General features: G+C 39.4%; 1 protein-coding gene across 5 annotated transcripts in view; it reads right to left on the bottom strand.

Moving 5' to 3' along the window:
• Positions 1-26,273, bottom strand: part of MYO5A (myosin VA) — a 187,589-nt gene that overhangs the window by 47,977 nt on the left and 113,339 nt on the right. For all 5 annotated transcript variants that reach the window (XM_070271278.1, XM_023617284.2, XM_070271283.1 and 2 more), the window contains exons 15-25: positions 22,350-22,511; positions 21,053-21,150; positions 19,040-19,126; positions 18,844-18,952; positions 16,376-16,587; positions 15,297-15,453; positions 11,477-11,716; positions 10,220-10,468; positions 7,494-7,587; positions 5,048-5,196; positions 690-803 (exon numbers count right to left, since the gene is read on the bottom strand). In XM_070271278.1, the coding sequence (XP_070127379.1) occupies positions 690-803; positions 5,048-5,196; positions 7,494-7,587; positions 10,220-10,468; positions 11,477-11,716; positions 15,297-15,453; positions 16,376-16,587; positions 18,844-18,952; positions 19,040-19,126; positions 21,053-21,150; positions 22,350-22,511 (1,671 nt within the window). The remainder of the gene's footprint in view (positions 1-689; positions 804-5,047; positions 5,197-7,493; positions 7,588-10,219; positions 10,469-11,476; positions 11,717-15,296; positions 15,454-16,375; positions 16,588-18,843; positions 18,953-19,039; positions 19,127-21,052; positions 21,151-22,349; positions 22,512-26,273) is intronic.

The raw sequence follows: 26,273 nt of genomic DNA, 5'->3' as shown, positions 1-26,273 counted from the left end.
TTTCAGCTGTTCTGTCAGAAGCAGTCTATTTCTGACTTGGCCATTTTCTCAGAATATGATACAAAAATAGAAGAGTTGTGCCTGAATTACCCATTACTGAAACTAATATCATATTTGAAAAGAAGATCTGAGAATAGGTTTGGGAACAATCTAACTTAAAGTCACTGTACTCTTCGAGTTACAGTAATATATCATTTTGGTTTCATACCACATAACACAAAACACTAAGGCAGATTTATAAGCTATTTTTCATGCATTTTGGGGGAAGAAAATTACATTGGTAAAAACTGTCAGCAAACAGAGGCAGTGCTTTTGTTAAACTCTTGGGCATTGGTATTTACAATATTCAAGGACAAAGGCTTACTTTTTAAATAATTACCTCAGTCTGAAATAAATTCATGACAGGCTGTGTTTTTTGTACACAGAATATGTCAAGGTGTAAAACGGAATTACAAAAGGGAAAATCTGGTCATTAAAATTACATTAAAAATTAAAACTAAAATGTCTATTGACAAAATCTATATGCAATAACTATGTATGTACACAGTTAACTAAGCACCTGTAAGTCACTTATGAAGAATAAACAGTTCAAAACAAATGTTACATGGGCAAATAGAGTCCACTCGGCAATGGAATTGTTCTCTGTTAACAACAGCACGGTCACATCCTACTTTTAGTGATAGGCATACCTCTGTCCTTGATGGAATGTCTTCAGTTTCCGTAATTTCAGAGCTAAAGGTGTATTCAGACTCATTGCTGCTGTGGGTGGAGTCTGTTCTCTTGTGTCCAGGCTTAGGCACGTTCTGCAAGGCAAATAAACTGGGTATGATTAACACAACGTAAATAAGCTAGGTATAGTTAAGACAGTGCCCACCTTAACTTGGTTCTAATCCTCACTCTCTGACTTGCTTATCGCAGGCCCAAATTATCTGTTCCATGTTGTCTTGACCAAACCTTTACAAAAGGGTCACCTTCTGAGCTCCACAAAGAAAGGGAAAGATGGACCAACAGGGCATGACAAGAACAGTCGCAAAACCAAATGCTCAAAGGAAAACCATCTGTGATAATTCGCAGAGTCCCCTTCAGGTTTTTAAAGTTGTGACAGTCACACCGAGTGAAGCACAGGAATGAGGCCTCAGCATCCAAGCAATGACTTTAGTATTGCAATCAATAAAACTCACCAAAATGTTCATAAGATGTGTTTAATCACAGCATAATCATTTTACTGCACTGTACTTGGGCATAAACGATAAAAAAAAAAAAAAAGAGGGGGGTTCTACAGAGGCAACATTAATTTCTGTCACTTTTATGCATGAAGTTGACTCTCTGGAGTCAGCAGTGGGAAGGATGAGCAGTGCAGGAGAGGTAGGAAAGCTGCTCTAGGAATCCTCTGAAGATGCCTGGGTTATTAATTCAAGGGTTCCAGGCGGCACTTTTACAACATGTGGTACCTATGAAAATAGTTCAGAAAGTTTGTGGGGAATAGGAAAGTTAAGCAATTCCAATCCCTTCCTTTCTGTAGAAGGGGTTAAAGAATGATTTGAAAGAAAAAGGAATAAAAAGGCTGGGTCTGCTGGGTCTGTGCCCCTCACTCTGAGGGTGCCCCCAGAAGAGGTGGAGAGGTTCAGTGGCCTGGATCTCACACGGTTACACATCCTGAGAGCTTTACAGAGGCCCCTGAGAGCTTTCAGATCTGTCCAATTTCCTTTACTCCTTCCCCTAGCTGCAGGAAAAGAGGCAGAAGCCCCAAGGAGCGTCTTTGCCTCTTTCCTTCCAACATCCAGGCTTATAGAGAGCAGACCAATCAGTGCAACCAAAGGGAAGCCAGCATCTAGGGGCAGCTGAAAGTCTCCCAGGCCAGCCCAACCTATTCTCCAGTGCATAGGGAAGACCCAAGAACACCGGAAACTCTGACACCATCTAGCAGCTGGGGTGCACACTAAAGGGGAGCCTTGCCACACACACAGTCAAATGCACTCAGGTTTCTCTCTGTTTATGTACGCAAGTACTCGTCCTGAGAGTTCCTAGCCCAAGCCAAGAGTTGTACGGGATGGTGTTTATTTAATAAATTGGTGTGTCACTAAGAAAAACAGGTCCATGAAATGCTAGGACAAAGATTTTTAATAAGCTTATTAAAGATGAGTGAGACCCCTATTTTCCCACATGTATGTATTATAAAACAATGAATACCTTAAGGTATGAATAGAAGCAAACTGTATATTTGCTATTTAATGTAACTTTTGGATATAGAGAAGTAGTTGAGTGCTCTGGGTCTGAAATAGGAGAGAACTGGGTAGGAGTCTCAGCTTTGCCACTTACTTGTCCCTTACCCAACTTCTCCAGGCCTCACTTACATTATCGGGGAAAAAGGAGATATTATTATTTACCTCATAGCGTTTATGTGAGGATTAAATAAGAGAGTGCAAGCAAAGAGTTTAGTGCAGTGCCTGGCATGTAACAAACATTCAATCAATGTTCACTGATGCTGCTATAGTTGTTAGGACCCTGAAGTGATTAACTCCCTTGTTGGTGGCCTTTCAGTTCTCCAAGTTTTTAGTCCATACACCATTTAATTACAAGGACAAACATTTGACTTGATCATCACATTCTCCTTCAAGACCTGCTTCCTGCACCTCCTCTTCTCCTTATCTGTCATTTCTCCCATAATTCCTTCTTTTCTTGAATCTGTTTTACTCCTTTTGTCAAGATTAATGACCCCATTGTTGACATGGTGGATTGCTTCCTTACTCGGAATTAATTTATCTTCAAATACTTCACAAGCTGGGATTCCCCTGCCTCATTATCCTTTCATTGTTGGCTTGAAACTCCTTAGCCCCAGATCAGTCTTTTCTTCATTGACTCTGCCCTACAACTGAATGTTCCTGGAAAAAAAATCCTACAGCACTTCTTGGTACCAGGGCCAACAAATCTGGACCCTAGTAATCAGTGGAAATGTCTTTGGCCCATGTACCACATACATTACAGGAAGCCCTGATGCAGTCTATCAATTCCCCTCCCTAAAGTTTCCTGCCATCCATTTGAAGAGTCTATTTATTACAAATTGCTTCTTAGCATTGTGGCAGTGAGAGCTCCATTTGCAAAACAGTATAAGAAATATTACCCAAGTATCCATCTGTTAGTTTCAAAATTCCATCTAAACATTAAAATAAGATATTGCTATTAATATTTTAATTAGTCCTAAATTATAAAGGCAAATTTTTTATTCTCTGCAATTCTCAGCAAACATTTTCTGCAAAGACTGTGATCTTGATTGCATCTAGAGCTAGGAAGTGAGACCTATGGAAGAGCTGAGTGAGAAGCAAGCAATTTCTGATCTTTCCTCCGCTATTTTCCCTTTTTCCTCTTCTGACCATTTTCATACCCAAGAGGAATGACAATGAGTCACATGCATACAATGGAGAGGATTATAGGCTGAGAAATAAAAAAATCAAGTGACTAAACTACCCCTGGAACTTGGTTCCATGCTTCTTTTTCCACAGCACTGCTGAGAACAGAATGGATAGCAGGTAGACTTGCTCAGAGGAAGGGACAGCCCTGTTAAGTTCCTGGAGGATGGCCAGTGCTAAAGGGTCTTTTCTAGATATGGCTACCTCTCTGACTAAAGAGACCCATTAACCTCTTAGATATCTCTGGAAAGTGGTCAGAGAGTGATATATACATGGCACATTCTTACTTCATTTTATTTTCTGAGGTTCACAAGGCACATATTATTAAAGAATTCAAGAAATTCTGTAGGAAAAAAATAATCTGTGTATCTCTGTTTAAAATGGCTGATTCACACATTTATTTGACCTCAATCGTTCCTTTTCCCAAAACCACTTCTTAACATCCCAAGTAACTAGTGGCCTCAGAAACCCACAATGGGATAGAAAGCTTAGCTCTAACCATAATGGAAGCATAGATTAACCATAAATGTTGGTGTGGTTATCTAGTAAATAGAATAAAAATACACCCAAGAACGGAACTCTGGGGAACATGATATTGAAAGATAGAGGAAAAGGACTCTAGAGAAAGCTAAGAATGAGAGAATGTGAAAGAGGAGAGGTCTCAACATGGCCAACACAGCAGGGAGCTCAAGGAAGACAAGATCCTTCTGATGAGTCAATTATACGGATAATGGTGACCTCCTCCTACTTCTGATTTCCCTGTCACATATAAATCAGGGCTGAGTAGTCAGGTGTGAAATAATAATTCAACTGTGGGATTTAAATTAGCTTTTTAACCTCTCTGAGACTAGGTTTTCTCATCTGCAAAGTGACAAATTTATTTCACTTCTTTTGTGTTACATAATCTCTTCTATTTTGACTTTTTAAATGTCACATTTTAAAGAACTTTGTCAAACGCTCCAGAAAGAAGCAAACTTTGAAGCAAATACTCTACCCCACAGATATCAAATTATCTTGTTTTTTATAAAAGATATTTCAGAGCATTTCTGGTCATTTGTACCAGAAAGTTACCTTTAAGGCTGATACTTGTAGGGAACAAGAGAGCTAGGGAACTCTTTGTTTCCTGATAGCAGGATAAATAGAATAGGAATGGTGTGCAGAACTATTAACAGCACAAAAGGGACATTGGCAGATGAAGAAGAGTCCTTGAAAGAGATAAGACAATTTCTTACAAATAGAGGCTAAATTTTCTTTTTGTAGGAATATATCTTTGAAATTAAAATCAAAACCAGCGGAGGAAATACTCAATTACATAAATATTTGCTTTATATGCGAATTTTACATTAAGACACTAAATACATAAAACAAAGTCCAGCTATATTGACTTTATGCTATCTGACAGTCCAGTCTTTAAAGTGACTTTACAACATATTTATGAATAAAGTTATCTGATTTCTGGGATTTGCTTTAAGACAATCTAATCCCTTGGATGGGGTGAGATGGAGGGGTAGAACCAGGGGTAGAAATGTGTTGACCATTCTGGAACTGGATGATGAGTACACGGGGCACACAGGGGTTCATTCTACTAGTCTGTATGTTTAAAATTTTTCATTTAAAAAAAGCAAAAATGTTTGACTCACCACCATCAGAGTCATCTCTTCCTTGAGGTCATCATACCGTTCTTCCAAGCGACTGAACTCATTCAGAAGGTTCTGATATCTCAGCCTTTCATCATTAAGATCAAGTTCCAGTTGTTTTGTTTCTTCTACCAACTTCTTCTCCATAGTCTCTGAAAGAAAGAAGACAGAAAAGCATATGAAAATGGCTCCACAGAATACAGAGTACAAACATGTACACTGAGCTCCAGCTTCTCTGCAAGGGGTTTTACTTGTAGCGCCACCATGGTCTATAAAGAGTAGCTTAGGGAATGTAGGCAAAGAGAACCTATCATGACCAAAACATGAAATAATTTATTAATAATAACAGCAATCACCTACTGAGTTCTTCCACGTACTACAGACTTAGTGCACTAGTTCATTCGCCGGGTATAGCACATCCTTGATAAACATCCACCAGTGATTGTCTAGTAAGTAAAGCATGTATTTTTCATTCCAATAGTATTCTGTTTCTGGCTATTCATAAAATTCTTTTGTCTAAATTAGTGTACTCTGTCAAATCAGAAAATCTCTCATGTCTCTGAGGGAATGGTGGTTTCTCAGTGGACCCAGGTGCCTTCTCCAAAGTCTCCCTCCGCTCATCTCAGCCCCGGATTCTATCTTATAGTTTCTGCACTCTGAACTCTCTCCCTGTCCTATTACTCCCAGTTTCTAACCAGATAGGATCCGCAGCCCCGGTCACCTGTGCTGTTTACTTCTTGGCCATCTCGTATGTGCTCCTCAGGGAACCCTGATCTTTCCATTTACCCACCGCACTTCACCCTTTCTGTTGCCAGTGGCTGCATTTGGCTAGGACATCATCTGGAGAGTGGAGGTTAACCCCTGACTGCAGATAAAGCAAAGTAAAAAAGCCTCAAATCTCATCTCTAAGTTTTAACTCAATGAACCAACCAGTCACATTTATAATATTAAGCTTCCTACCACTATTGGCCCATTTTCTTCTCATATTTTGTGGCGAAATCTTAATCTGCCCTGCCTGCTTCTATTGCTTCACCATTTCTTTCTCTGTCAGCACCATGAGGGCAAGGCTGCAAGTGTCTTGTCACAACTGCTTCCCTGGTTTCCCTATTGTAGGGCTTTAATCATTTCTAAATGAATGAATGAAAGAATGTCTTTTCTATAGAACATTCCATAAATTGCCTTTTTTTTCTTACCAGCTTGCAGAAGCTGCCCAAGGCTACCAACACACTTTCCCTAAGCAAATCCACTGTTATTTCTTTGCTTTTATTGTTCAGTTTCAAATGACATTTTATGTTTTCCCAGAAGTATTCTCATCATTCTGGATCCTTCCATCACATTCTGCATCCTAGCAGCCTTCTTTCCCTGTCTTCAGTGACTGCTTTCTCCTTCCTCTCCATATTTTCTTTCCTGGCTTCTTTTCTTCACCTTTTCTCTTACTTATGGTCATCCTATAAGGCTTAATTCTAGATTTTCTTTTCTTTCCTCTATATCCCTTTAATTGGGAGGGAGGGGGTGGTGTGGGGAAAAGCACAGAGGGTTCTCTTATCATCATAGCTTTAGTGGCTATCTTAAGGCTCATTTCTTTCTCTCTCTAATCTTTAATTTCAATTTGCTTTCAGAACATCTCTATCTGGAGGCCCTGGCTAACATCCAAATCTTAACATTCTAACAACTGATCTTATTAATTTGCCTCATATAAACAGGTATTTTTTCCCTCAATTTACTCATTACTAATAACATTATTGTTTTGATACCTCATCTCAAAACTTTAGAACATTTTTATTCCTTTTTTGAATACCATATCAAAAATGATTAACATTCTGTTGATTCTGGTCATATAATATAGCTTCACTCCAATCCATCTCTTCCTCTCCATCTCTACCATCATTTATTGTAGTTTAGATCCATATCTTCTTATCCCATGTTTATGGATATGTGGATTCCTTGTAAATTATCGTCATTCTAATCTAACGCACAAAAAGCATATGTAATAAATGTCACGTCTAATTAGTTATCTATTCAAAAAATTAAGAGTGTTTTTTTTCAGTTTGGTGGCAAAGAATGGCTGATCTTCGAGAATAATACCCATTGGTTTAGCAAAGACTAACCAAAAAATAATACACATACACACATTAGTTCAAGAATTCTTAGATCAATAGAAATCCTATAAGCCATAACCAGTGAGTCATGCATGCAGAACAATTTTTTTAAAATTACATATGATATTGACTAAACACGAGTTCACATTTGTACATAGAGACCAGATTTACAAGTTCATCAAGTAATTCAACCAAAACATTTAGAGCATTTGCCTGTTGGAACTTTGTAAATTTACTGATAACAGCCTCAACTTTTAAAAATATTTAAGCTCTAAGCAAAGTTGTAACTTATAAAACTTTGGTCCGAGGTTGGTCGGAGTGCAGTAGGTTGGGCCCACAATGAGCCTTACCTGTCATTTCCTTAGCCTGCTCCACGATAAGGTGATTGAGGGCCTCCTTTTCCTGCTTCAGCAAAGTATTTTCTTCCTTCAGATTTGATACCAGCTATAAAAGGAAACAATAAACTGGGATGGCTGCAGTAGACAGAGGAAGCCAGATACCGAGGATAAAGGCCACACGGCAGTCACCCCTTACTTCCACATCTCTGTGCCTCATTTCTTTGCCTAGATATGTCTAGTCATCTTTCAGACTTGGCTCACGCATTAACCCCCTCAGAGAGTCTTCCCGGAAATCCCCTCCAATTGGACATCTCTCCTCTGGGCTAGAACAGGACTCTGTATATGCCTCTTTATAGCCTTTATAAATGATTTACTTTTACTTCCCTAGTAGACTAGAAATTCCTGAAGGACAAAGATGATTGCTGGTGTTGTTTTACTTTGTACCTTGAGCATTTAGCAATTGCCTGGCACCTAGCAAGCATTTGCTCTTAAAACAAAGATAATCCTTCTCACCTCAACACTCTAACACAAGACTTATGTGTACCCACGATTCAACTCGAGAGATTAAGGAGGCTAAGAAAGATATGAAGGGTATTTTGGTTCTGAAAATTCACTGAAGACCTTCTAAAGCTCCCTATTTGTCCTGAGAAAGAGAATTTCCATTTCATCTCCTTTTAAGAGTTTTGCAAGGTTGCAAACTAGTCCTTTTATTCCACGTTTAAGCACTCACCTTACAATAGTGTGAATGCACTTAATGCCACAGAACTGTACACTTAAAAATGGTTAAAATGATAAATTTTGTTATATATATGTATATTTTACCACAGTTAAAAAAAAAAAAAGAATCGACTTTCTAGTTCCTGGTTGGATAAGGAGTCCCAGGAAGCAAAAATCAAAACCAAAAGTAACTTTGCAAAGTTCATGATTTACTCAGTTCACCCTTTGGAATAAAATGTGTGCTTGTGATGAGTACAATTGGAATTTCTTTCTCTATGCATAAATTCAAGGAACTCTTAAAATGACAGCTTTAATAATAAAGACAAAGTGTCAGGAGTTCAGAGACAGAGAAAGGGTCCCTGAAGACCAGCGCAGTTAGAGAACAACACTGCCACAGCAGAAGTCAATCCACAGGTGGCCCTTCTGCTGGTTCAGTCTCTTCCCTCCGTGCTGATATGGCCTTAACAACCACTTCAGTAGAAAGGCCCGAGTCCTCTACGCGCTCTTGAGAGAAGCTGCTCTTTGTCAGGCGTGTGCAACCAGTCACCTGTGGTGCTTTTTCAGAATACGCGTGCCTCGCCCACACTCCCAGAGCTTGGGCAGGTTTCTTTTTAAGAACTCTCCAGAAGATTCTGACACTCCTGGTTAAGAAGCACAGTTCTAGTGTCCTTTCTGGGCTCCTTGATCAGGCTGACTGGGAGTGTAGCTTTCCCGACCATAAAGCTGGCTATCACAGTGAAATTTTTCCATTTTTCCCCATTACCACACTCCATCCAAAAGAATTAATGGTAGTGTCTATAGCTATCCCTGTGTGAAGCAGAAGATAATGAAGTGAAAAGAAAGCAGAAATCTGAATTTGCTCATGTGCAGTATACCAGACTAGAAAGGTATGAACTTGACTTTGAAGAGGAAAAGAGAATACCCCTCCCAAGTTTAAACACTCTATAGATTCAGAGGGATCTTAAAAGCTTCCACGGACTCAGGTAACAGCGAAAAAAAGATCTTAAATCTCAAGAGTATCCCTTTGAATGTATACTCGACTTCTGACAGAAGAAACTTGCTATGTTAAAATAACATATATAATGGCACTGCTGTTTCCATTTACAGAGACCAGATCCACTGGAAATATAGGAGGAATTATTTTATTAGGACCCTGAATATCATAGACGGATTTCAATTTTATTAGCTACCCTATCCTACCGGAACTGCATCTAGCTCCTTCTCAGGTTCTCTTTGCATATGCTGCTGTTGATGTTCAGAAGTCAGTACAGAAAAAGCATATTGGGATTCTTGCCAGTAGTTACAGCCATCAACTCTGCTTTCATTTAAAGATGATAACACTAGTAGAATCTCTGAAACTCGATTACTTTTTCCAGTAAGCCTTATGTTCAGGTACTTCTATTTTGTTTAAACAATACATCTCACTATTGCTTGAGAACCTTTGTGTTTTCTGTATTTAATAAAGTTCTGACATAAGTTACTACCTATTTGTAGTGTGGAAGCACTGACCAATCTGTAAGCATTTTGTTGTTGTTCTATCTGCATAGCAGCTCTTGGCTGCAACCAGTGTGCAGAAATTTGGATTCTCCCTCTTGAACTTCTTAACACAGCCTTCATGCAGGTTCCATAAAGATCTCTACTATCAAGCTACTGACAGTTCATTGTTGATTTGACTCTTAATCATGCTAACCCTACTGAAGAAAAGGAGTCTACACTCCATCCAGACCTACGCATTTAAAGAAAAACAGTGGATAGCAAGTAGTTGGCCATTAATTCTCTTCTTACAATACTGCTTTGCCTCTGTTCTTACTAGAGTCAAAAGGGTCTACTAAAACACCTACAGCTACTCATCCATCATGTAAGAGAAACGCTTGGGACACACTAGTAATGAATAGCAAACCAACTGGAATTTGTACTTCACCTTCAGTTGAAACCAATATTAAACTACTTGGGCCAGGTCAAGATGACAGCACATTTCCTTTGTGAAAAGAGTAGATGGGGATACAAACATTATTTCCTACCTGCTCAGTTTCTTGTTTGTATCTATCTGCACGTTCTTCAATGGATTTTTTCTCTGACTGAGTTTGTTCCAGGTCTTTCCGGAGCTTGGCAATTTCTTCCTGCAGACTGAGGACCCGTCCGGTGGCAATCTTTGCTTCTTCCTCACTTAGCTGAAGACGTTCTAAGTCATTTCGTAGTTTCTCAGTCTCAGAGTTGTATATTCCTTCCAGATTGGTCAGTTTCTCCATGAGGCATTTGTAGTCTTTGTTCTTTAAACACACACAGAAGTAACAAGTAAATATACACATCATCAAATGTATTTAATGAAAAATCATGCTTATTCATCATATTCATACTATATCATCACAGCACTGATACAGTATCTAACCAAAATACTAACCATAACATTTACAGTAACATAATCAATACCCTCTTAGTGACACAAAGAAAAGAGAAGAGGCACAATCATTTCTGTTTTACATGACAGGAAACATAGATGTGATTTTCTTATAGTCCCAAGGCAAGTTACTACAGTAAATTCTTAATTTCATGATTCTTAATCAAGAAATAGGAAAACCTATCCTTGCTTTTGAAAACAAATCAGTGTGTTACTAAAAGCCACGTGCTAGCCAGGTGATACATAAGAATGATAAAATGGCCTCAAAATCACAAGTATCTTACAAATCTCTTTGTTTACTATCTCAAAACTCTTCTTACCACCCAGAAAAACTTTCTGATGAATCCTATTTAATTCTGTTCTCTGTTTTCCTTTGCCCTCCTTAGTATTCATGTCTTACTAATTACCTTTATACCATTTGAATGTGCTAAAACATTACTTAGCAACTATCTCTAAGAAATCAAACTTTTATCTCTGTGAATATACTGTAGATTCCTCAGAAGCAGGGATATTTTCCTGCTTCTTTTGCTATTTCAATGCTAAACAACTCACCTGCTAAAGGAACATTACACTACATGCAAATGAATGATAGTGATGTACGAGCTCTATAAAGTCTAGACTACAATAGGACTCTCAGTCATAAAGGCTTGGAGTGCTGGTAAATCTGGCTGTGTTCTCAAAAATAATTTCCTGCCTTAGTCCTTGCAATTATAATCTTACCTCCGATCCTGTTACTATTTCCACACTCATTACTGTCATTATTATTTTACTTTTTTGCTAAGACTGAAAGGTAAAGTCAAGGGGAGACAATGCTGAAAATAAGCCTAGCGGATTTCTAGAAAGGCATGCTCCACTTCTAGGGCTCCCGTTTAAAACACACCTGCTCATCAACTTTGCGCTGCAGCTGCATGATCTTGTTCTCCATGCCAATGTGGAGCTTCTTATAGCGCTCCACGGATCGGGCCTCGATCTTGAGCTTTTTCAGCTCGCGCCTGGCCATCATCCGTCGGAAACAGCACTGAAGGTAGATAATGGCATGCATGCTCCTCTTGTAGTAAGTGCGAGCCAGCCAGCCCCGGACCCACTTCTGAATGATGACTGCTTTGTGCTCACGGAGTATCTGCAAGGGAGGGTAAGTGCAAGTAATGTCAGACCCTGGACTAGGCTCAAAGTTCAACTATATCAACCTATGTATGTCAGGCTGAGAATCCATACATCACGTAAAGGGAAAGATACAAAAATGGAAGCAACAATATGTTATGTGGATTGTACATATCACAAATATATGGAGGCACAAAATTATTTTAAAAGGTGATTTGAAAAGTAGGCTTTAAAAGGGGATTTGAGAAACATATATAAAAATGTGTTACATTCACATGTTAAATGTATGATTATAAGCAGAGTATACACGTAGAAGTTGTCTAAATAAAAGGCACCAGATGACTAAAAGGAAAACACTTTTTAAAAGAATGAAAAAATGCATTAGGTTTCTTATTGATATACGATTTCTGTTAGCAACTGGTGATCTACAAAATGAACAGAACTTGGCTCCCTGTAAACTATGTGCTATTAAAATAAAAATCTTACCCACCACCCTTACTGCTGATACCATCTCACTGTGCTTGAGGACAAGGGTATGACAAGTAAGCTGGCTGTAGAGGCCAACATTTGGGGCACCACACAGTTTCTTACTGACATTGATTTTTCCCCCCAAAACAAAAAAAATGACACTCTTGTTTGCCATATTTGAGGAATACCATTCTAGTGAGGATTCCCCATTGCTGTTTCAAATGTAGCAGGAATCCACTTACAGGATTCAAAGGTAGTAGGGATGGAGCTGTGAGAGGAAAACTATAAGTAAGATGAAGTCAAGTAAACTAATCTTAATTTTGATTTTATGTTGTATTTTCTTAAAAAAAATCATGATGGGGGCTGGCCCCGTGGCCGAGTGGTTAAGTTCGTGCGCTCCGCTGCAGGCGGCCCAGTGTTTCGTTGGTTCCAATCCTGGGTGCGGACATGGCACTGCTCATCAGACCACGCTGAGGCAGCGTCCCACATGCCACAACTAGAAGGACCCACAACGAAGAATATACAACTATGTACTGGGGGGCTTTGGGGAGAAAAAAGGAAAAAAATAAAATCTTAAAAAAAAAAAAAGAAATAGGTTTATAATTATCTAAAAAACAAAACAAAACATGATGTTCCCCTAAACTTATAAACTTATAACAAAAAAGTTGCCTTATGAGATAAATTTTTTATCACTAACTACCATCAAGCAGAGATTGTGTAAACAATTTCCAGGAATGATGGAGAAGAAATTCTTGAATTTTAAGAAAGGTTAAACTAGCAAAACCTTGAGGTCCTACTAAGTTGATGACTTTATGAAGTAACTCTTGTATGATACAAATGATGTTTAAATGTATGCACTATCAAGTTCTTATTAGTGATTATTACCAATGGACACAATGAATCTCCTATGAAACTTTTTAAATGTCAAAATTTCTGAAACCATCTAAATACGTAGCAGTTTAATAAGATCATTAAAAGAATAGTTTCTATTTTTAGGTTATGTGGCTAAGAAAAACAGTGAAAAAAATGTGCCATTCTAGAGGATACATTTAAGAAATAAGTGGCTAAGTTTTAAACTATCAATACAAAATAAACATAGGTGTTTAGGACCCCTGAACAGTATCTTCAGCCAACTCCAGGGTGGCCCTTTGGCTGTGTTCCTAATGCTAAGGCAGCCTTCAGCTTCCACTAAGTGCAGTCACTGTGCATCACGCTGCAGCGGGTCAGGCATCCTGAGCTCTCACTGACCATCACAATCCCGAGGGAGCCCCTTGTCTTATCTGGATTAATAGTGACCAATTGGATAAGACTCAGTGAGGGCAAATTGAAGACTTGCAGACTTTAAAATCCAAGCAGCACACAGTGGGAAGGTTATTAATGCCAATTTTCCTATTCCATTTCCTTCTCTCCGTGTAACTTCAGACACTGGCCCATTTCTGTAATCTCAGTTGAATGGAAACAGCATATAATTAGAGCTTCCATTCTCAATCTCATTTCCATCAGTGAGTCAGAGAAATTAAATAACACCTGCTCTCCCTTTAAGATCCCCAACCCCCAAGAAGGGGAAACTTGGACCAGAAACACAGCTAGAAAGAGCACTAATGGGGTGCTATTGGCCTATACATGAGCTAGCCTCTAATCTGCCACCCCCACTGTGTCCAGTCACAGTGGGAGCTGAGCTGGCCAGAGACTGCTACTGCTAAACCAATGGCCTCAAAACCTAGTTCAGATGTTCCCAAGGAGAGTAGTGAGCAAAACAGGAGGGTAACCAGTTTGGCGTATCTAAACAGTCAAGTTTTATAAGGCTTTTCCCACCCCTGAAAGCTCATGCCTATAGAGAAAGAGCACCAGATATAAAGCAGGTGTGGGCAGAGAGAAAGACCTAGAGTAGATGTCTTCAAATTTTCTTCAAAACATAGCTATTAAATACGCTCATTCAAACTTTCTTTGTTGCCTAAAGTTACTTTAAAATAAGAAAGTAAAATAAATACATGAGTAGGGCCTAGGTCATGCCTATGCACTGCCTGTGATGAGAGCCATGACCTTCAAATCACTCTCTTGATGCTCCTGCTAACAGTGATGCCCATGGAGCTCTAAGATCCAGACTGTATTTCTGGCTTATTAGGAATACATCCTAAAAGACAGACTCAAAACTTTGCCAAAATGAGAGAAAAACCGTTCAGCAACTAGATCACATACTGTTAGGAGTGAGATTAAGATTATTCTGGTGACCCATTATCTATAGCCATGTTGATTATTGCTAGATATAAAGATTATTTGTCAAAAATTTCTGAAGCATTATATTCCAGTCAATACAACTTTAATTACATTAATGGTGTAACTTATTTCCTTCTCACCATGGTGAATTCTTCCAAGGTTGTTTCATTCTTGGAACAATCTTCTACCCATGAGTCATGTATTCTACCTCTTCACAGCTCATCATAATCGGCTGAATAAAGGGCCCCAAAGACATCAGACCCTAATCCCTGGAATCTGTAAATGCTATCCTGTTGGGGAAAAGGTCTTTGCAGATGTGATTAAGTTAAGGATTCTGAGATGGGGAGATTATCCTGGATTATCTGGATGGGCAAGTATTCTCATAAGAGACAGACAAAAGAAGCTAAACTAGACACACAGAGAAGGTGATGTGGAGACAGAGGCAGAGATTGAAGTGATGTGGCCAAAAACAAGGAACACTAGCAGCCACCAAAAGCTGGAAGAGGCAAGGAATGGACTCTCCCCTAGAGCTTCTGGAGCACGTGCAGCCTGCTGACACCTTGATTTTGGCTCAGTGACTTTGGACTTTTGGTTTCCAGAACTGTGAGAGAATAAGCTTCTGTTATTTTAAGCCACCCAATTGGTAGTAATTTATTACAGCAGCCACGGGAAACTAACATATTCACTTTTTTTCAAATTACATAGACAAGGGGAAAAAAAGGAGGTAAATTTTCTTTTTCCATTGTCTTGTTAATAAATATATGCACTTATTTAATATTTTAAAATATATTTCAATTGGTGGTTGTCTCCCTATGGCTCCTACATCCATATGAGCCCCTGTGGTACTGTGCACAGACGTGGAATTTGATTCATGTTAATAGAATGAATAAACAAAATTAAAAATAAAGCCTCACCTTGCGATACCTATTTCTGGCTAAGTAGCCTCGCAAATAAGACTGAAGAACGATAGTAGCAGTTCGTTTAATCTTGTACCTCTTGCGAACTATGTACATGCGCCAGTACTTCTGAATGATGGTTGCTGCCTTGGTTCTGCGCAGGAACTTAGCATAGCTGGCCAAAGAAAAGAGTGGTGCATTATCAGTAATCAGAAAAACCCAGGAATAGATTTTGTATAGACTTAAAGCACCAATATCTTCAGCATAATAAGTGGTACCTCCATTGTATTATTCTAATAATGTACATATTAAATCAACATTTATATTTCCTATATTTGTATAGCAATTTAGATTCCCCCAAATAGCTTTGCATTCATCATCTTTTTGAGCCTTCCCTAACCCTGAAAAGTGGGATGTCCCATATTTCCTGATTTTACAATGAAGAAAGTGAAGCTCATAAAGGTTCATGCTTTCTAGGGTGGTCCTCACTGTCCCAGGGTATGTCCCCTCACAGCAGACCAGCTATACACAGTAATGCCATACTTAGTTATCACCAGCTTTCTTAGATCTATCTCTCACTAATGTACAGATATTTCTTCTTAAACTATCTGTGTGTGTATAAGTTTTTTATCATTAATTCATTTCTACAGATATTTCTCAATTAAAATTATCCTACTAGGTAATCACACTGAAGTGTAATCTCTTCTGGACTTTCTCAATTAATTATTCCTGAAAACCCCTCAATGGAGTCATTATTAACTAGCTCATAGTCATAATTTTTTTAAATTTATAGATGATTTCTTCAAGCCCATATAGAAGTATAAAAAACAAAAAATACTGTGGCTATGAGTAGGCAGTAATTTGTCATTTTTTTTGAGGCTGTATATGAATCATTCATTCATAAGGGTAAGAGCAATTTCATTCTATTTAACTATCTTATGAGTTAATTTGTTTTTCCTTGAAACTAAGAGGAGGTGAGGCGTTACCTTCTCAGGTAGGGTGACCACTCAGAACTGTCCTTCGTTGTACCATGAATCAAAGGAGCTCTCTAATCTTAGGAGCCCGAGCCAGAGCGGACTGGTCCCCAGGAGACCTACCATCGGGCCTGGTAGCCGCGCACGTATCTCTGCACGGTGATGGCCGCCTTCCGCATGCGAAGGTACTTCTTCCGCAGCAGCCACCCTCGGATCGTCTTCTGGATCCGGATGCAGGCGGCTCTCAGCTTGTCCGCCCTCAGCTTTTCTAGATAGGCCACTTGACCGGCACGGAAAAAGATCTTTGTCTTTCCAAACTGGTATTTGTCCTTGTCCTATTTTTGGAAGAAATTGTATGCTCAGAAATAGAAATGATGACTCTATGAATGAAATTTTAAAAGAGAAAAAATATGTCTAAAAGCAGAATCAGTAAAGGGATGAATCTATTAGCTAAAACTTGGGCTACATCACAATTAACTAATGGAGCCAGATTTTTGATCCTATGCAAGTTAAGCAAATAGAAGGGATTTTAAGGAAAACTGCAGTTTAAGAGTTATTTTCCAGAATTATTCTACCTGGAATTATTATCTGAGGCCAAAAACTTGGTTGTGGGTTATAAGCAGCTATTATTTGCTCGTTTGTATTTTAAATATCTCAAGGAAATGGAGATGGTGACACTCCCTCTGACTGACCCAGGCTGTAAGGGTTACATCAGGCTGTATATTCCGTGAGAAAGCTGAAGGGACAAAAACACCAGTGTGAAGAATAAGGCAGGGAGTAATGCACATAAAATAAAAATTAAAAAAGAAAAAACCTTGCATATTCATATTAAGAGTTAAGTTTCTCAGCAGTTATCTCTTGGCTTTATCAACAGTATCTGAAAATAAACAAACTCCTATAAATGCACTTAAAATGCTTCTAAAATTTCAAAACTCCTTTTATAAAAATATAATCATTTATATTGCTCATTGACTTTTGATCATAAATAGAGTTGAGCAGTAAACACAGATATGCATGCTATTTTTGCTCTATTACACTGTGATCCACCTTATCTAAAAGCATGCAAGTTAATAACCATTCTCATACCAAAAGAAGAGTGGAATTTATTTATAATAATCACTACTGTGATCTGAAATTCTAAGCGAAAACAGAGAAAATCACTTTTCACTGTAAGCAGATATCTCCTATCTTGTACATGAAATGGGAAAATCAGGAATGTCCATATATGTCTAAAATATATAAAATCATTTCAATTTAAATCAATCAAGTTTACACAGGAAGCCTAGCTGGAGAAACAGAAAGAGCTAGAAAGTGGTTCCCTCTCCCTGACCCCTCTCTGCTTCCCCGACTCCACCCCACACCAACCCTGCACTTGTCTATCTTGTAGCCCGTACATCTGGCCGGCAAAGCCCTGGACCAGGCCTGGGGTGGTCTGGGTGAGGAGGCCAGGCGGAGGACAGTCCCTACTTTCTGCTCCACCTTCCCATCGGAACCCAGGTTAGAAAGGAATTGGGCCAAACTCAAAAAGCACCAGATTATTTTACACATTACTAAGTGGCCTTAGTGCTTTCAAAGGAAAAACATTTATTACCAAAGAAGAGATTCTACATTTAGTTAATAGCTAGTAATTATGACTAATTACCTCAAAGTGAGGTAATCCATCCAGACTAGTGTCAAACAAGTGAAAATATTTTGTAAAAAACCTTTCAGGAATCAAATTCTCCGTGACCTGGATCAGGCGTTCTCAAAGTGTAGTCCTCAGATCAGCATCAGCACCACCTGGGAACTTGTTAGAAATGCAAACTCCTAGCCCCACCCCCACCTACTGAATTGGGTGGGGCCCAGCAATCTGTTTTAGCAGGCCCTCCAGGTGACTGACGGATTCTAAAGTTTGAGCACTCCTTGGCTTGGAAAGCAAGACTCCCCAAACACCAACCTATACTTCCTAACCGTTTCTCCACCGTCCCACACAGCAATCTTGCACTGCAAAAACTACTTTACTGTTTTCTGAGCAAACTCTATGCTTTCCCACTTCTTCACACCTTGCTCCCTGTTAGAATATTCTTCCATTTTTATACAATCTAACCCATTCTTCAGGGTCTGACTCAAAACACACGTCTACTGTGAAATCATTCCTCCTTCCCATATTGGATGTGGCTTTGCCTTTCTCAGATTTCTTGTCTCATTCACTCAGCATTGGTAGACACTAAAGTATATTATATTTATCTTTAAAATGCATTAAATTCCAAGAGAGACTATGTTAGAAGACTTATTTTTTCTGAATCACACAGCATCTGGCCCTGTGTCTTCTCTAAGTACTAGGTGAATTTTTACTGCTAATGATCAAACTCTAGGAAGAATGTGTCTCAAGTCTGGGTCCAGGCCTCGCCAGAGTGGACCATCATCCTCACTAGTCCCGGCATCCTAAATACAGTGAGGTTCGATCTCCAAGACAGTGTGCCCCTCCACCACACACCCCCAAATAATCTGGATTAGTGGTATTTGGATGTGCCCAGGGCTTTCAAAGGTTACAATCACAAGGGCTTTGGCCAATATCTGTTCAGATAAAGGTAAGTGAACATCTTCCTTACCAGGATCAGTTTCTCCAATACATTCTTGCACGTTTGCTTCCTGTCACTCAGCACATCTTTTTGCTTCATTAGGACACGGTAGCGGCTGAAAAACTCTTGGTAAGTCCACCTACCAAGAGAACCTCACGTCAGCTTACGGAAAGAAGTAGGAACCTCTCCCATCAGGATCCTTATATTTGAAAACTGCTAGGCTCACCGCGAGGGGAATCCCGCTGCGCTGATTCGGATGGTTTCCAGGACACCACACGCTCTCAGCTGCTGCACTGCCCTCTTCTCATCAAACCTACACATAAAAGTAAAAATCATTAATACACAAAGAAGCCTGGCTGTAGCCACAAATTACTCTGCTCAGTCCAAAGATTAAATTCTTTTGCAAAGAAGCAAATGAATAAATTAGAAAAGAAAGCATTCGAAAGTATGAGCAGTGATCAAAATGGAAAACTTAATGTGGGAGTCAGGAGGGACAATCAGCAGTAAAAGTAAACAGCCACAAACATTATCTGTGGGTCATACCACAAACTCATAAGAAAATATCACTAAGCGTATTTAAACAAAAAAACTCCCCTGCACTTTGCCCATAGTCACTACATGGCTTGGCCTGACTGTTCTGATAATTCTTTAGCTCACCATACATAGCTCCCCTGGAATAGACTGGCCAGCCCTGCAGGCTTCTTTAACAAGAAGGACAAATTAAATATGCCCCATTCGGTTATTAAAAAAAAAAAAATAATTAAGTGTTCTAAAAGCTATTCAACTCAGTGTGTACATACTAAGCATTTATAGTGTCCACATCAATGAAAAATAGTTTCATTTTCTGTTACATTTTATATCCTTTATGTTTATTTCACTCTAGACAAATGGCATCTTAATGTTAAAGTGACACTAAAGGAGAGAGCAGCAAGGCCTGCCCCTTGCCGGATGATCACTCCTCTTACCCTCTAGTTAAGCCCTGACTGGCCTATCCAAGTTTTCTGCTGCGCTATCTTCTCAGGTGTTCCGTTGGTGGTGGGAGATGGGGTTGGCAGGCAATGGCTCCTAGGGCTGTCCAGGAGAGTGGCCCAAAGCTTGGCAGCTTCTTCCTGCCTCCTACTTCCTCCAGAAAGGGCTTCTTGGCAACGCGGAGGATCTAACAGTCTTTCAGAACTGCCCTGCAGTCTGAGACAGAATCTCGGGAGGGTAGGAGTGGCAGGGCTGGAGGGAAACGAGCTCTCATATACTGTGGAGTGGGAGTTCTTACAACCTTAGGGAAATGTGCCTAGTCTTTGACCCCCAAATTCCACTTCGAGAAACACATTATCCTAAGGAGATAATCATGCAAATATACAAAAATGTTTGGCAAAAGATGTTTATCACAGCATTGGTGGAATAACCTACATGCATATCAACAGGGAAAAATTTAAATAAATGATGGGATATCTATATGATGGGATACTACATAGCCATCAAAATGATGATGTGGATTTTTATTTACTAACATAGAAAGCATCCATAATTTATTAAGTCAAAAGCACATACAAAACTGCAATCACAGCATGAGCCCCTCCCACTTGCTAAAGTCTCTCTCTTTCTCACACACGGAGCAAGGAAGGAAGGGATGTTGGTTGGTCAAGAAGGATCTATGCCAGTTAATACCAGTTATCTCTCTGGGTATGATGGATGCTTTTTTATTTATATTCATACTATTCTTTATTTTCTAAAAGCTGTTTTTACAATGTGCATGTATTACTTTTAAAATTAGAGAGATATTTCCATTTTGAAAAAAAACTCCAAAAAGATTCATTCTCCCCTCAGGCATGGTATTTGAAGCAGGACAAGATGTTGGTAACAGGAGACATTCTCTGATGTTTCAACAGGTGGAAGGTAGCAGGGATACTGCGAGTCTTCGCCAAAGCAGCCTCATCCCACTCAGCTCTGGGTGTAACTAGCACCCAAACCAACAAAAGCCCAGAAAGATCTTGAACTGAAGTAAATTCAAAACAGAAAACAGAACTAGGAACGCCTGGTTGACCTCAACTTTTAAAATCTTTGGAAGGCCAATTGCTACTTTGTTCTCACATTGTCAAGAGGGAACAAAAATCGAAAAAATTCTGTTAACTAGTAGTTTCCCTCTACAAGACATGAAGATTCACCCCAGTATTTTAGCCTTCTGTTGGTTTGGTAGTCCTTATGAGAGCTGGACCCTTTTAATCAGTAGTTGAGAAACACTCACGTGAATGGGAACTTGAAGTCATTAGGCTTAATGCAGCGGACGTAGTGAGGGGTAGTGGCGTTCAGGGTCTCCATAAGCAGGTGAAGGGAGTTTCGGAACTGCATGAAAAAGAGCAGAAAGGGGCAGCAACGTTTTGTCAAAGTCAAAGATGATGTAAAACAATTTAAAATTTTCTTCCAATGACACTAGTGGAGATGACTTTGCCACCTATGAACCTGACCCACCCTCAGAAGGGGAGCTGCTACTAAACAAGAATGCTAGGGCTTTAGGTTAAAATTGGCTTCAACTGTACCATTTACATGCTTCCTCTGCTAAATATACATTTGCTCTCCTCCCACCACTTTTCCCCACCCCTGCCCCCTTTTTTTACAGAGTTTATTTTTCAGAGCAATTTTAGGTTTACAGCAAAAGTGAACAGAAGGTACAGGGACTTCCCCCACACCCCTGCCCCCACTCAGGCACAGCCTCCCCCATTATCAACATCCCCCACCAGAGCAGTACCTTTGTAACCACTGATGAACCTACTTTGACACAACATTATCACCCAAAGTCCACCATTTGCATTAGAATTCACTCTTCCCACACTCCTTTTAATACAGGTTTCTGTAGCTTTCTGTTGTGAGCTCAGAATTTTCACTAAAAATATAACCTCGTTTTAAGGATACTAAGGCCATTTAATCATGTACAGTGGGAATTTTGCTCTAAAACACTGAAAAAAGTAGCAGATGACTTAAGGGTCTAGGAAATGAGTGGGAGGAAAGAGTACAGCCAGGGTGGGGTTTCCATTAAGGACATGGAATCGGGACTGGAGGCCTTGGACCTGTGTCAGGCCCTGCTTCCTATCTGCACCTGGCACAGGGTCCCACACACAGGAAGACAAGCTGACTTGCACTCAGCCTTCTGTCCAAAGCTCCAACACTGGTGCGGGGGCTAAGCACGTGTGTAGTGTTTCCAACTTCCCACAGAGCCCAAGCCATCAAAGAAAGGAGAGGGCACCCTTCCTGCACTGAAGAAGCTGCCGCTCTGCACAAATCCAGAGATGGAACAATCAGACCACAAAACAAAGGTGGCAGTGGTCTGTGAGGGAGGATACACACTAGAAGAATTAAGATGTAGAGAAAACTATTTGGGGCAAGGCTTAAGCAGAGTCACGGAGAGAAGAGTAAGAGTGTACGGTGTCACCTGTTCTCACAGCAAAAGCTCTAGCCTCCCCCGACTTGGGAGGCTGACAAGGAAGACCTGAGGCTTCGGCCAGGCCTGCGGGGAAGCAGCGCCCAGCAGCAGCTCCTGAACTCACCTGGTGCCCCACTGTCTTCTTGTGCTCTTTGGCCATCTGGCCTGGTCTGCCTTTGGTGGGCTTTACAGGAGTGCGGGTGAGGGGCGTGCGCCCTGAAGAGGTGGCTGAGGTTGGACTGATGGCCTTCTCATCATCTTGAAACAATTCTGGTAGCATCTTAAACTGAGTCAGAAACAGTAAAAGGAAATGACACTCTACACCCAAACTCAAACGTAAACCTTCGCAGAAACATTATGAAGATTTGCAGTCCATAGTGATTCCCTTCCCTTCAGAGTCACATGCCAGAAGTAATCAATATCTGTGTTGGAAGCCAAAAATATGAGAGGAAAGTGACATAAATGCTACAAAAATATAGGTGGAAAAGTGCAATAATTCTACAACTATGTCTGGGGAAAACAAAATCAAAACTACTCCACTAAGACTTTAACTCCTAATCCACAGGAAATGGCCACTCTAAACATATTACTGGTTTTGAACTATAATTATTATATGAGCAAAATACTAATTGGAAGTCCTATCTTATTACCTCAGTTCCACAAAACGTTTTATCATCATGCTTCATTTGTCTACCCACTAACTTAAATGGGGAGCGCCGGCTAAAAGCTATCACTGAAAACCTCAGCAGGCAGGGTGTTGTGAGCTAGTTCCACAATATTATAAGATTAAAAAATAACTGTGAAGTAATAATAATTTTTAGAAAACAATTTGGATTATAGGAAAACGTGTAAAAACCCTACCTTTATCCTATAATCTTTTATATTTGTTTTCAAGGGATTTATAACTAGATTGCATAATTCCTATAATCAATTTTGTGTTCTGCCAAGTTAGTAATATGAAAGACTATTAAAAGATCTGGTACTATTTAATAAGAGGGTGGATGGTATTAGTCAACATGGTTGGGAGAAATTTTACACAACAAAAGAGACTTCAACCTAATCCACAGGAACACTTCAATATGTGTACAATCTTTCCAACAGTGCCACATTCCATATAAATAAAATGAATCCTTCTTATGAGTCAAATTATAATTCAACTATCAATTATTTGTCTAATAATCTCAGAATATGACAAGAAATAATTTTCTTAGAATTCTTTCATTAAAAAATAAAATCCGACAATTTCACTTGCTCTTAGTGTGTGTAACAATCATAAAGATAATTTAGAAGATAATTCATGATGTATAATAACAAACTGTTATATACATAACACACCAAAAATGGTTGCTTGCTACATAAATGAATGTATCCCTTGCTTTACTGTATAAATAATATATTTTAGCTTGGCTGGCTATAAAGAGGAAAAAAGCATTTTATCATTATCTTGAATTACAATGTTAAAGCTGTGTTTCAAAGGGGAAAAATAAGAGTTCCAAATAGAGTTGATTTGAAAACTCAGCATGGGGTTAAGACGCTAGGCTATTCATTGACAGGCCAAGTACTCAAGAATTTTGTCTATGCTATTCTACCATTCTCAAATAAATTGCTAGCTTTACATTAGCGCTGCCTACCTAAACTTTGTTTTTCTCTCTTCTGTGTGAAATAGGTAACAGAGTTGGGCTGCAATATCATATTCACCACTAGGTGCTACAACTTAAATTAATATCTACACTATCTACCAGAAAACTGCTTAGTGTTCAAAGTTCAGAACACATACACATAGATATGCATATGCATGTGTGTGTAGCTTTCTCTTTACAGAAATTATAAATTAAAAATTCACTACATTGAGTTTTCTTAAAAAAAAAAAAGAGTACATTTTACATTGCTCTGTTAGAAACTGCTCTGCAATTTCTTCTTTAGGCAGTATTCCTGCTTTCTCACGGGCCATTTTTCTCAGACTTCTTTCCTGATTCTTCCTCAGGCCAGCATCGAAAAGTCAGAATGCCTCAAGACCCTGGCCTTACTCTCTACTATTTTTTATCTATTTCCTCTCCCTAAGCAATCTCATCCAGTCCCATTGCTTTCACTACCATCTAGTTCTAAAGACTACCAAATTTATATCCCTACTCTGACATTTCCCCTGACCTGCTGACTTTCATTTCCAACTTCATATACGATATGTCCACTTGACTATCTAACTGCCATCTTAGGCAAAACACGTCCAAGACAGAACTCTTCATCTTTCTCCAAAAGCCTGATCTTTCATAAGTCTTTACCTCAGTAAATGGCACCATCATCCATCCAGCGTCTCAGGCCGAAACCACAAAAGTCATCCTCAGTTTCTCCCATTCCCTCACTCTCCATACCCAATCCACCAAGACCTGTCAACTCTACCCACAAATTATACACTATCTCCACTGGTATAATCTCAGTATCTCAGTCTACCATCCCTCTCCCCTAGATCACTACTGCCCCATCTCCACCCACCCCAAGTATATGTCCACACAGCAGCATATCATTCCCCATATGAAAACCTTCCAGAGTTTCCACGGCAACAGGAGTAAAATCCACAGTCTCTATCACACTTCATTCCAGAAAGTGGCCCCTGTCTACTCATCCAACACAACCTATTCACCCACCATGCTCCAGTCACATTGGTCTTCTTTTTGGACCTCAACCAGGACCAGCTTATATAGTCTCAGTGCTCCTCACTTGCTCTTCCATCTGCCTTAACATGGCTGTCTCCCATTATTCAGGGTATAGCCTAAATGTCACTTCCTCAGAGAGCCTTCCCTGACCACCCCAGCTAACGTAGACCTCACCCCTGCCCAAGCTTAGTCACTCTCTACCTTGGTACCCTGTTTTAGTTTCTTTATAGCACTTACCACTTTATGACATGATATTATCTAAATATTTGATTAAGTGGTAATTGCCTAACTCCCCACAAGAGCAGGGACCTCTGCCTATCTCATTTATCTTGTTCACCTTGCTAAATTCCAAATTTTCTTAGGTCATTTATTGAAGAATTTATTCATTCCCCACTGACTGAGAATGCCAACTTTATTTAAAGAGAGAGAGACGTATAAACAGACAGATATATAAGTAGGTAGATATGCCTGGACATTCCATCTTGTTTCTTTGATCTTGTCTATTCTTAAGACAGGGTTTTGAAGTGCTTAACACTGAACTTATATGTCTAGGAAATAGCGTTAAAGAATACAGAAGAATCCAAGAAATAACTTCATGTAGATGTGGGAAATCATCTCGGTAACAACAACATTATTCACTAAGAGCTTTTTATGCACGAGTACTGTTCTAAGGGCTTAATACAACCTATTTAATCCTCATAACAACCCTTCAAAGTAGATACTACCATGATTCCATTTTATAGATGAGAGATCTGAGGCATAAACTCAGTAGATGAACTGTGCTTTCCCTCATCAATTAGCAACATGGAAAGTAGGGGTTATAACCCTTTTTAATGGTGTTCGGTAGAGTTGCAATTTAGTAATATCTAGTTGAGTTGCAATTTATTTATGTGCTTCCCGACATCAGATGTAGCAACAGAAGATTCCTTCGTGGTGGAAAAATATAAATTAAGAAAACTTATGTTGAGTTTATAATACCTTAATTCCTTCTCAGGTTGTAAATTTGACTCGAGACTGCAAAATTAAAAAAAAAAAAAAACCAGACAGAACACATATACACACAAACACAACCCCATGTTGTATTACCACAAAAATAATTCTATTCAAAACACATAACACAATTACACAATTATTAATCTTCTAAAATTAGTACTTCCAAGAGAACAAATCAACACTATGTTACACTTGCTTCCTATTAGGTGCAGAGGAATTAAAATCCAAAGTTCACACCCTCAGGTTGGGTCTCTGCTGACTGGGAGCAGGGGAGGCCTTTAAGCTATGCAACTCACACACTGTCCCCACTCCAACTGCAACAACCTACAAAGACTGGCAGGCTCTCCAAATGATTCCTCAGAACACATAGCTGCCTTCTGATAACTAAGGATCCACTAGCCAAT

The sequence above is a fragment of the Equus caballus genome, chromosome 1, assembly GCF_041296265.1.
Source record: "Equus caballus isolate H_3958 breed thoroughbred chromosome 1, TB-T2T, whole genome shotgun sequence".
Taxonomy (NCBI): Eukaryota; Metazoa; Chordata; class Mammalia; order Perissodactyla; family Equidae; genus Equus; species Equus caballus.
The sequence above is the reverse complement of the archived record's forward strand: the minus strand, read 5'-3'. Positions and strand labels throughout refer to the sequence as shown.